The sequence below is a fragment of the Lithobates pipiens genome, unplaced genomic scaffold (genome assembly GCF_037356315.1).
Source record: "Lithobates pipiens isolate NorthernLeopardFrog02 unplaced genomic scaffold, aLitPip1_a1.2 Scaffold_18, whole genome shotgun sequence".
Taxonomy (NCBI): domain Eukaryota; kingdom Metazoa; phylum Chordata; class Amphibia; order Anura; family Ranidae; genus Lithobates; species Lithobates pipiens.
The window spans coordinates 141,284,096-141,296,950 of NW_027507758.1; the positions used below are offsets into that span (position 1 = coordinate 141,284,096).

General features: G+C 42.8%; 1 protein-coding gene across 2 annotated transcripts in view; it reads left to right on the forward strand.

Moving 5' to 3' along the window:
* The window catches only part of GALNT2 (polypeptide N-acetylgalactosaminyltransferase 2), a 192,033-nt gene that overhangs the window by 69,627 nt on the left and 109,551 nt on the right, over positions 1 to 12,855 (forward strand). For both annotated transcript variants that reach the window (XM_077486200.1, XM_077486201.1), the window contains 2 exons: positions 3,978 to 4,076; positions 9,099 to 9,166. In XM_077486200.1, coding sequence (XP_077342326.1) covers positions 3,978 to 4,076; positions 9,099 to 9,166 — 167 coding nt within the window. The remainder of the gene's footprint in view (positions 1 to 3,977; positions 4,077 to 9,098; positions 9,167 to 12,855) is intronic.

The following is a 12,855-nucleotide window of genomic DNA, read 5'->3' on the forward strand; positions in this document are numbered from 1 at the left end:
GCATCAATGATAAACCAGGGACAGCAGCAGCCACACGGAGCACACGATAGTTACAGGCTCATGGAGATGAAAAAGAGGATAACCATAGTGTGAATCCGTGGGACAACATTTAATGAATAATAAAATTGCACTTACATATATTCGGTAAAAACAAGTATCTGTAATAATCTTTCGCAGGCCGGCTAGCATGCACCCAAGCGATTTGGTATTTGGAAGGTCTCTTGCCTACATAGACCATACCAAGGTGGTCCGCGGAGGTGCCGTTGCTGGGTTGATATCTACTATACAGGCTTTAACAAAGCTTGCCTTCTGGTAAGCGTGACATCTATGTGGTGCTGGATCACGCGTTGGTGGTGTTTGTGCACTCATAATTTCCAGTCACTTCTTACTTATTTGGACTTCTACCCTGTGATCATGCCAGTAACACACTTTCTGTCCTAGGGTGACAGTGCTAACTGACTGTACTGGATGTGTGGGGAAGCAGCATTGTCACCCTAGGACAGGAAGTGTATAAGGACTACAAAACACCTCCCCTTGTAGTTTTGTAGTCTGTGGGGAACAGTGTTACTGATGACATTCTGAAGAGGCAGAGTACTAAGAAAAGATTTTTGGCAGAATCGGCACGTAATTTTGTGGCACTATCGCTACTTTCACACTGCGATTGCAGCCACGTTGGCAGTAAAGCGACGCTTGTTTTAGCGGTGCATTTTGGCCACTAGCGGGATGCCTTTAACCCCTGCTAGTGGCCAAAGAAGGGGTTAAAAGCACCCGTGTTGTGGAGCTTCGGAAGTGCTGCCCATTCATTCCCCCCTACACCGCCCGAAAGATGCTGCTTTTTCCCCCCCCCCCCTGTCTTCCAAGAAAGGATAAGCTCCAGCGTGTTCGCGCACCCCACGTGCAGAGCCCACCAGGAAGTCGGGACTGCTCTGTGCTAATCACAGGTAGTGAGACATTGTCTCGATGTGCGGCTGCAGAGATTGCAAAATGTCTCGCTGCCTGTGATTAGCGCAGCGCTGTGCCGACTTCCTGGCAGGCTCTGCACGTGGGGTGTGCGAACACGCTGGAGCTCACACTTACCTGCAAGTGCACCGCCCCAATGTGAAAGCACTCGGGCTCTCACACTGGGGAGGTATGGGAGGCGGTTTTCAGGTGCTTTACAGGGGCTATTTTGTAGCACTAAAATGCCTGAAAGCTGCCTTTAGTGTGAAAGGGGTCTTGATGAAAAGATAAAATATAGAAAACTTCCTATTGTACATTTACGTGGTTGGTGCGTCATATAATCAAAGTAAATGTGAACCTCTACCTTTTTATAAAACAACCCATTTAGTATGAAGTAGAAATGAAAGGCAAAAGTGTGTGTGTGTGTGTGTGTGTGTGTGTGTGTGTGTGTGTGTTTTAAATCAGTAATCCACATAATCTTTGTTCTCAGCTATGTAAGGGGCTTGTAGAGTTGAAGAAACGGTAGCACGCTTGATCTACCTAGTGAAAGGTGATGCATGTGAGCACACAGTTTGGCTGTTGGAGGACAGACAGGCTATGATGGGATGGGACTATTAAAGTCCCATCTAAGGGGGGTTTTCTTTTTGAAGAGGACAGGCAGGCGGTGCTCCCCGGTGTTCCTGAAAAACTGACCATGCTGGGATGGAAATGCTTTCATGCCTAGTGTGGTCAGTTTGGAATAGAAAAGCAGATAGACTGGCAGGATCACCACTTATTTTACACAAAGAAAGCAATACAAAGAGAACAGGATATTTTTTTTCCAATTCTTTATTTTTGCAAAAGAACATACGGTAGGCAGAGACCACATGTAAAAAAAAATTCCAAGAATAAAATGATCATCATCATCACACAGGATATCACACATGTAGTTGTGAACAGTCGACTGAAGTTCAGACCATGAGTGTCAAGGTCTAAGGAGTCTCTGTATCCCATATGACATTTTTGCATGATCGACACCGTGTGATGAGCACAAAAGATTAGAATAGACCCCTAAGGTCTCCGCTAGAAAGAAAGGGGAGGAGGAGGAGAAGAGGGAAGAAGTGGGAGATAAGGGGGGGGGGGGGGAGGGTGAAGGGTCGCCAGCCCGAAACTTCGTCCAGGTCAGAGGAATCAACGTTTTGGTCCTCCGCTTTCAAAGACTCAAACTAGTTCTGTGTACCATTTTTTTTTTTTTTTTTTTTTTTTTCATGGTGGCCCTTCTCTGTGGCTACCAAATCTTCCATCACATTGATTTTGGCTACTCTTTTCAGCCAACAGGATACTTTATAACACAAATTCATGGTACAACAGACACATGTCAGGAATAACATTCTTAAAGGATTGAATTTTTCATTCTGATGGAGCCGTAGTGCACCAGTTCACCACACTAACTTTTAACTTTGGGTGATCTGAGAACAACCCTTTCCCACTTCCTAATTTTATTAACTATTCACAATTTGCTTCCATGTGCTTCCTGACATTGCAATTGGCCTTTTCACAAAGAGCAATGTGTACGAGGACTTGTAAAATCGTCATCAAAATCAGTGTGTTCCATGCACATTATTGGAACCAGTTTCGAGCTTAGTGGCTGCAGTAGGATGATCTCAGTACTAGATGTAGGTTCTGATTGCAGCATCGGGCTGTATGTTTGGCCTGGGGTGGAGAATTGATGCCACGGTGCTAACTCTGAGAATTTAGCTGTGCCAACCTGCTGAAGCTGATTTTACAAGCTGCTGTAACTGGATTATGATACATTTTTGCTGTTAAACTGATGTGATCAATGGACACACAAATTTTGAGTGACACTGTGTGTTACAGAATGAAACAGCAAACAGGTCTGTGATCACCATTGGGAGCTGCCATTCACGGGAACTTTGTAAATCTGCTATTTTAGATGTACAGGGGGAGAATTACCCATGGACAGATATTTTTTCTTAAGTCTATAGTGCAGATTAATTTTTATGAACAGGGATGCCACCTAGTTGAAGCACAAACTCCTGATCTATTTCTAATTATACTTGGTCATCAGATTGTACTAAAGGCCTGGAATAAAAGGTTGTGTATGTTTTATAGTTCGTTGTGGTATTTTAAATTGACAGTAATGTAATTTACTTAGTACATTTTATAACTTTTTTTTTTTTTTTTTAAATGATTCAAAAGTCCCGTGGACTATTTAATCCACCTATTTTTTCATTTTTTTATTCATTTCTGTCGGTACATACTAGCATTTGTTTGGATCTGCACTTCTTCCGTTTTGCGAGTCGAGTCAACCATTTAATATGCCATTCAAAGGGATCCATTACCGCTTTATTATGATTAATCATATTATTTCTGGTATTTTTCATATTCTAAACTTTCTCTAGGCACTTGATATCCTACAGATATAGGTTCTTGGAATGTTGTAACATTAGGATATAACATTACATATAGGGTATTTGCACCCGATACAGATGTATGAACCTCAGATATTACTGACATAAAGGAGGATGGGCTGTATAGGCCTGCGTATTTGCATGTACCATGTGTAAAAATTATTCTATCTTTTCTATAATCAACAAAGTGTGACATATGTGCATATTATTATTATTGTTGTTATTATTATAATGTGTGTGTGTGTGTGTGTGTGTGTGTGTGTGTATATATATAATATATATATATATATATATATATATATATATATATATATATATGTGTATGTATGTGTATATATATATATATGTATATATATATATGTATGTGTGTATATATATAATTATATAGTATTTTTTTCCTGATGTATACACCGCATGAGATGAATTTAGATCAGTAAAAAAAAAAGTCTGAATGCCTAAAAACTGATGTACAGTATCTAGGCTTACGTGTGCAAGAGGCCCAGCTACGAATCTCTGAAAATTATTCTAAAGTGTAGATATAAACTGCATTCCTTCCTGTTTTTTTTTTTTTTTTGTTTTTTGTTAATACTTACTAGTACTGATTACCGTATTGTTAATATTTTATAGATGCCGAAAAAAGCACTGGAAAACGGATTTACCAGCCACAAGTGTTGTCATAACATTTCACAATGAGGCCAGGTCTGCCTTACTCCGCACTGTTGTCAGGTGAGTAAGTGGGCTAATGTTTACCTTTTTGTTAATTTTAGATTGACACTGAAAACCTGATTTTCTGGTAAACCTGAGATGGTTTCCCAGAATAATAGAAACATTTTCTTTTGGTTATTGTACTAGAAAGCTGCACCACCAAAGTGTGCTAAGGGCTGTCTGTTTGCTTGGGCATTAAACACCCCAAGGTGCAGTATTAGAAATGTGTAATACAAGGAAACTAGTTCTTTATGGAGGGCATCAATGTCGGTAATCCTTGGCCCTTATAGTTAGTGTTGTTCATACATTGAATGCAGCATACCTGTATGTTTTACGTGAATGTTAGAAAATGTTTATTCTACCCATACAAAGTGTTTGCTTAAGTAAGCAGAACAGTTCAATTAACCACACTAGTAAATGGTGCAAATAATGCCGCGTACACACGTAGCGGACTATCCGGCGGACTTAGTCTGGCGGACTGTCCGCTGGACTTTCCAAACGGGCTACTTGCCCACACACGGCACTTTTTCAGCGGACTAATACAGCGTACTAAGTCCGCCGTACTATCCGCCGTACTTTTGAAATGAACGGACTCGCCCACACACGCGGAGAAAAGTCCGCTCATTTTGAGCGCGTCTCCAGGTAGGCGGGGCCCGCGAAGGAGACCTTGCTGGCCCCGCCACCTGGTATGCACTTAAAGGGGAACCCCAACGCCGAAAAAAATCGGCGTGGGGGCTTCCCCCAGGTGCACATCAGACCCTTGTCCGAGCACGCTACCCGGCCGGCCAGGAAAGGGGGGGACGAGCGAGTGCCCCCCCCTCCTGAGCCGTACCAGGCCACGTGCCCTCAACATGGGGGGTGCCTTGGGGAAGGGGTGGGGGCGCGCGGCCCCCCCACCCCAAAGCACCTTGTCCCCATGTTGATGAGGACAAGGGCCTCTTTCCGACAACCCTGGCCATTGGTTGTCGGGGTCTGCGGGCGGGGGGCTTATCGGAATCCGGGGGCCCCCTTATTAACCGGCCCCCTACCCTATGTGAATGAGTATGGGGTACAATGTACCCCTACCCATTCACCTGTGAAAAAAAGTCCAAAAAAACCCACAAAAATTGTTTTATTGCACAGCTCCGGGGGTCTTCAGGGGTCTTCTCGCCGGACTCCTCCGCTATCTTCTAGCTCTTTTACTAGCGGAGGAGCCCCGACTTTCTTCTTCGCCACCGCCCTCTTCTTCCGACTTCGGCGGTCTTGTCCCCCTCTTCGGTTCTTCTGCCGCGCCACCGCGCCTTCTTATACCTCTTTTACAGGCGGTGGCCCGGTCTTCTGTCGCCGCTGTCGTCTCCGCCTTCTGTTCTTCTCTTCAGATGTTGCCTCGTCGCTCCCTCCGCTCACAATGACGGGGACCGGGTGTGCGGCGACTTATATAGGGACATCACCGGATGATGTCCCCGCCTATTATGATGTCACAGTCCCAGCATCCTCTGAGACTGTGACACCATAATGGGCGGGGACATCATCCGGTGATGTCCCTATATAAGTCGCCGCGCGTCGCGTCAGAGCCATTGTGAGCGGAGGATGCGACGAGGCAACATCTGAAGAGAAGAACAGAAGGCGATGACAGCGGCGACAGAAGACCGGGCCACCGCCTGTAAAAGAGCTATAAGAAGGCGCGGTGGCCCGGCAGAAGAACCGAAGCGGGGGACAGGACCCCTGAAGAGGGGGACAAGACCCCCGAAGTCGGAAGAAGAGGCCGGTGGCGAGGAAGAAAGCCGGGCTCCTCCGCTAGTAAAAGAGCTAGAAGAAGATAGCGGAGGAGTCCGGCGAGAAGACCCCCGAAGACTGAAGACCCCCGGAGCTGTGCAATAAACTATTTTTACCCTGTGTTGTTTTTTTTTTTTGTACTTTTTTTTTTCACTGGGGAATGGGTAGGGGTACATTGTACCCCATACTCATTCACATAGGGTGGGGGGCCGGTATCCGGGGGCCCCCTTATTAAAGGGGGCTCCCGGATTCCGATAAGCCCCCACCCGCAGACCCCGACAACCAACGGCCAGGGTTGTCGGGAAGAGGCCCTTGAACTCATCAACATGGGAACAAGGTGCTTTGGGGTGGGGGGGCCGCGCTCGCTCGTCCCCCCCTTTCCTGGCCGGCCGGGTAGCGTGCTCGGACAAGGGTCTGATGTGGACCTGGGGGGACCCCCATGCCGATTTTTTTTCGGCGTTGGGGTTCCCCTTTAAGTCCATACCAGGTGGCGGGGTCAGCAACGTCTCCTTCACGGGCCCCGTGAAGGAGACGCGCTCAAAATGAGCGGACTTTTCTCCGGTCTGGAAAAAAGTCAGTTCATTTCAAAAGTACGGCGGACTGGCATACGCACGGCCGGATTGTCTGCCGAAATGCGAGTCCGGCAGGAAGATTGGAGTGCAAAACTACTTTCTAAGTCCGCCGTACTTTCGGGTAAAAAAAGTCTGCCAGAGGCTACACACGGGGGGGATTGTCCGGCGAACTTGAGTTTGCCGGACTTTTCCACCCGATTGTTTGATCGTGTGTACGCGGCATAAGAAAAAATATGGCGGCCATGGAATAGTTATGGTTCATTTTTCTATGGGTTATCATAGAAATTTGTGTCCTCACTGCTTCTTTTGCATTCTCCAGCATACAGATAGGTAGGAACGCTGCAGACCTGTTGGTAAGGGGTCATTACACGTTTTATTGATGTAAAAACTGTCTAGGGAAGCTCTATGTGCTGGAGGAGCCATCTTACTGCTGGCATGGATACACGTGTCTATGCACCATTCCTAATAAAGCTGCCCAAGAACTATGAAGTTGAAGGTGTTAAATAACATGATCTAGTATAATAAAGATTTGTTTTCACCAATGTATTATGACGATTCTACATGAAAACCTATTCCTGGAGTGCCTCGACACATACTCCCCAAGGGTCTACTAGATTTTTATGCAACCTATAAATAAACTGATCATACAACAAGGAGAATGGGCCACAGTTGGAACACATGCCTGGGATCTCCAGCACATGGATCTCACCCCTGAGTCCCTAAGGCTACTACTTTCACACTGGGGAGGTGCCAGCATTAGCGGTAAAGTGCTGCTAGTTTTAGTGGCGCTTTGGTGCTGCTTTTCGGCCTGTAGCCGGGTGCTTTTAACCCCCAAGAAGGGGTTAAAAAGTGGTTAAAAGCTCCCATGATGCGGTGCTTCCAAAAACGCTTTTCAAAAGCGACACCCATTTATTTCAATAGTCAGGGGCGGTGTGGGAGCAGTGTATACATCGCTCCCACACCACCTCAAAGATGCTGCTTGCAGGACTTTTTTCCACATCCTGCAAGTGCATCGCCCCAGTGTGAAAGCATTCAGGCTTTCATACTGGGGAGGCATGAGGCGTTTTTCTTTTTTTGCGCTAAAATTCCTGAAAAGCGCCTCAGCGTGAAAGGCGTCTTAGAGCATCCCCCATATTCTAGCCCTTTTAAATAGGTTTATTCACAGTGCAGTTGACAGTTCTGCTGCAGTCATTATTGAAAGTGGCAAATTCCATATTTGTTATATACCCGAATGGCTGCTCCCTTTTTATATAAAATGTATGTATAGCCAAATTTTTTTTTTATTTTTTTATTTTTTTTTTATTTTTTGGGCTAGCGTAAAGTTTAAATCCCCCCTACCAGTTTATTTTGTGGTCTATGTACCATCAGAGAAAGCTTCCTTTACTTGTCACAGAGACAAAATATTTTAGAGGAAATCTCCAAAAGTGAAGATGGTCCTCAGAATAGGTGTCCTCATTGAAGGATTCTGTCACCTCTTGTTTTCGGGAGACTTTGTGCTGCAGATCAGCACAGCTCTATGCAAACGTGCGAATGATCTTCTATTATTGAAAATAGTGACCTAGAACAAGTATTCAGCTAAACTTGACTCTTCTTTTTTTCTTTTTTTTTCTTTTTTTTTTTTGTGAATTTTTATTGATCTGCACAGACTTGTTCAAGGCCTGACCACAAAGAATTTAAACCAGTCAGTATGACAATTGGCCATCTAGCATTTTCAGAAAGAAATTAAAGTGGTTGTAAACCCTTACAACACACTTTGACCTACAGGTAAGCCTAGATTAAGGCTTACCTGTAGGTCCAAGATATTTTTGCCGAAAGACAGGCACCGCTGTCTACGGGGCATGTGACGTCATCGCGGCTTCGCCGAATGACAGCGGCAGAGCAGCGAGACCCACCGAGAAGATGGATGGGCCGGACTACAGGGGACAGCGGTGACTTTGCTGGCTCCTGTGTCAGGTAAGTGACACATAATGGACTACTATGCATAGTAGTCCATTATGCTTTACCTTTGCAGGGAATGAAAGAGGAAGTAAACTCATCAGGGTTTACTTCCTCTTTAACAAAGGCATTCACATATGTATTTCTTTTTTTTTGACAGGTTTACTTTAAAGCCTAATTTAACTTCTAGGTGTCTTGAGTCTAAGGGTAATGTTTTAGGGCATGGGTGCTTAACCTGTGGCCCTCCAGCTGTCGTGGAAATACATGTCCCATCATGCCTCTGGGATTCATGCATGTAACTGTCAGCCTTGCAATGCTTCATGGGATTTGTAGTTTTGCAACAGCTGGAGAGCTACATTGAGCACACATGTCTTGGGGTAACTAACCTAATTGCGATCTAAGCATACAATTTCTGAACAATAAACCTTAGGCATACCAAAACTATGTAATATGAGGACCTACCTGAAGTATGCAATCAGGCAGGCCCTAGTACTACAAGCCTATTTGAGATTTTACAATCCGATTGTAGTGTGTGGTGAGATTTACAATTTGTTTTCTTTAGCCACAACCCAATCTAGTCCGAACTTGAACGCCCTCTAGTATACTTTATTTGCCCATCTAAGTAATATTTTTGCTATAACCATATAAACTTTTGAACATTTTCTATAGTTACTTTCTGTATTTCTTTTACAGTAACTATATAAGGGCTTGCATGGTTATGCTATTTTTTGTTTTGTTTTCTATAAACCCTGTAAAATACATTTTTTATTTTTTATTTCAGTGTATTAAAAAAAAGTCCTCCTCATCTTATAAAGGAAATTATACTAGTTGATGATTACAGTGACAGTGGTGAGTTAACACCTTTTATTTTTTCATCATTTGCTTTTTATGTTCTGAAATTCATGTTTATAGTCTCTGAATTTTACAGTCAGAACTGCTAAGTGTATGTTTTACTGAAATGGATATTTTGATGATAGGCAACTCCTAGCCTCATATTGATTAGTGGTTCCAAATTAATAACTACTGCAGTAGGGAACAGACACAAAAGATACGCTCAGCATCTTTCCAAATAACCGTTCTCCTTTATTATGACGCATTTGAAGGCTTTTATACACATGATTACGTAGGTATCACATTAATATTACAATTGTACGTTTATGGTAACAAGGGGCGTTACATAGGCAGGCTAATTCTAATCTGGACTTGAAAGAATGCAAAACATGTACTGAAAACATTGTTAGTGCCGTGTGCACAGTGAGGGCATTGTGCAATACATATAAAATAGAATACAATTATATACAGAACCTACAAATTTCCATTACAGAAATAATGAAAAGATGAACAAATACCCTACACCCCTTCTCCCCGAATCTCCTGCTGTACTTCCCTCAGTGGGCGATGAGCTGTTAGTGCCCACGTATTGCGGTCTTGGGATTTGAAATCCCTGCTCTTCTTCTCCTTTTGTAGGGCTTCTAGGACAAATCAAAGCAATTCCAACTGGTCAAAGCAATCATGTACCGGCACTGACCAGAATGACTCTGATCCATCTTGGATGCTCTACAGGGAGAAGGGGGAAGAAGAGTAGGGGATTTCAAATCCCCAGAATGCTACATGGGCTGCATAGTCACTGATGGCTCATCGCCCAAGGAGGCAAGTACAGTGGAAACCAGGGGATGGATGGGGAAGGTTGCAGGGTGTTCACCTTTTTTAATGTTTTCTGAAAAAGTGAGCTAACACTTTAAATAAAACCTATTAATATTTTTTGTGTTCATTTTTGTCAACCTAAAAAATGCTGATAGGAAAATTAGCTGATCTCCTAAATGAAATGTTAAGAATAGTTTATTGTTCATTATATAGGTCCAGTGTATGCACACTCCTTAGCCAAGTTCTTTTTTTAATGTCCGTTTTTAAACCGAAGAATATCTTGGGGCCAATTCACACCCGTGCATTTTAGTGCAGCTGTAAAATGCAGATCAGCGGAAGGACATCTGGAAAATAATTTCCAATGTGTCCTATTCATGCAATAGCTTTGTATTGCGCTAAAATGCAAAATGTTTGTCAACGGACGCCACTACTTTTTTTTTTTTTTTATCTTCACTTTATAGAATTTTCTTTTTTTTTTTAACAGCAAAGGAACTTTTGTAGAACTTTAAATGATGAGAAGGGATTTTTTTTTTCTGTTTATGTATGGATACTACCAAACCTCTCACCTACCCCTAGTTTTGGAGGCATGTATCCATGTTTGGACTGTTCCCCCAGAGTTGAAATTTCACCAATTTTTTTCTCCAAATATCCATATGTTTCAGATCTGGGACTGTTTTTTGATAACTTGATGCTAATGTTGAATGGCGTCCCTAACCACAAAAATCAGAAAACCATTTTATTGAAGTGATTTTAGTTAGTCTTAACTCAATCTAAACCCACCTTAACAAATTCGCCACGAAGGGGCAAAACATAAGCTGCTGTGGCATTCAATGTATACCATGGACATACCATGTGGAGTCGGGGAATGCCCCAACTGCAGATGATTGTTCCAGACAAGTAATCCGCTTTCTTGTGGGCTTGAACCTGTGGGTTCAGTTCCCACTCCAAACACACCTGAGCTCATCACTATTCTTAGCCCAAATTGTAAATTGGGCAAATTATATCATGCCATACAAGTGCGTTGCACTAATTGGAGGTTTTGTAGGATGGAGTAATAAGTGAATAAGCAGTGAGCCAGTAGCATAGGACATTACATTGCTGATCTTCTTCTGAACATGCTAGTTGCCCAGCATGTCATGTTTACCCCTTGACTTAAATGCTTTGTGTTACTGATCTGTAACATGTATGCAGTGTGTGGGATTAAAGGGTAGTCAAAACCTTTAATCTTTCTTCTTTTAATCAGTGATTTAGAAATGACTGTAATCACTGAATCTGTGTGACAGCCTGCAACTAGTATTTTCAGAAGGTTGGTTTTGCAGTGGCAGCCTCTATATTTTTTGAGGTTTATTTTAAATGTTCCCATTCAAATGTAAAAAAAACCTTTTTTTTTTTTTTCTTCCAATTTGTTACTCTTTCTGTAGCATATGTATTTCTTTTTTTATTTTTATTTTTTTACTGCCAATTTTTAAACAAGACTGAAACACACTGTGTTAAATCTTTGGACATAGTATGTATTTTTCATAGAGGTTTACGCCCACTCAAGAGTTTGCACATGTAAAGCTAATACCTACGTACAGTCATTCATTACTATGAGCAACAATATGACCAGGCATGATAATATGTTGGAAATTTACATTGTATGGCCTCAGGAAGATCAAAGTGATTGTAACGTTAGATAGATAGATAGATAGATATAGATAGATAGATATATAGATTTTTTTTTTTTTTTAATAACAAACATTGTTATACTTACCTGCTCTCTGCAATAGTCTTGCACAGAGTGGCCCAAAACCTCTACTTCACTGTCTACCCCCTAGTGAGCTGCTTTCTAGAGAGGCAGATATGTGGACTTGATACAGCTCAGCCATGCCCCCTCTCCCTTCTCACAGGATTTAATTGACAGCAGCAGGAGCCAATGGCTCCCGCTGGTACCTCCATGTGCAGTGAGAAGAGAGCAGCGCCGGATCGAGATCCGTCTTGGGGAAAGTATTTAAGTGTTGTTTTGGGGGGGTTGCGTTGATCATGGAAGTTTTTTTTTTTTTTTTTTTTTTTTTTTTTTTACCTTAATGCAGAGAATGCATTAGAGCAAAAAATACCTTTTTTTTTAAAAAAAAAACTCTGCTTTATAATTTTCAGGCAACCCCCTTGTTTTCGATAAGGTATACAGAGACTTTTTTTTTTTTTATAAAGCCCATACAGTGGAGACATAGCATTATCTAACACTGGGGAACACTGCCTGAAAATAATTATTTCAGCAGCAGGAGGAAAGGGGTGGACACTGGCACGAGTTGACAGGCAGGGAGGGAGGGCAGAGAGGAGGACAGAGCAGAGCTGCAGATGACGGAGGCACGTAAACTGACCATGGTGTCAGGGCTCAGCAGCCGTGGTGGAGGGCAGCACCGGGCAGTATCGGCCAGATATTTTAGCTGATACAGGGGGACAAATTACGCAGCATAAGCACTGGTGCTGTTCATGCTTTAAAGAACCTGGATCAATTTGTTACCCTAAAAAACAAACAAAAACAAAACGCTTTAAGCCTTTACAACCACTTTAAGTTTACTAGACAGGAAGTCAGCTGGATATTTGAGAACATTACTGCATTGCCCTGATTTTATGACCACAAGTTTATGGATACATGACCACCATACCTTTTATGAGCTTATTGGACATTGATTTCCAAAAAATGTTCTACAAGCGGTTGGATTGTACTTGTGAAAGTGTAAGCCCAAAACATGGCCAAAACCTTTTTGAGGTTAGGTACTGATGTAAGATGAGAAGACTTGGCTTGCAATTGGCATTGCAATTAATCCCAAAGGCGTTTAGGTAGGGTTGAAGTCAGTGTCTACACAGACAGTACGATTTCCTCCAAAACCAAACTCCTCAAACTAAAGCCA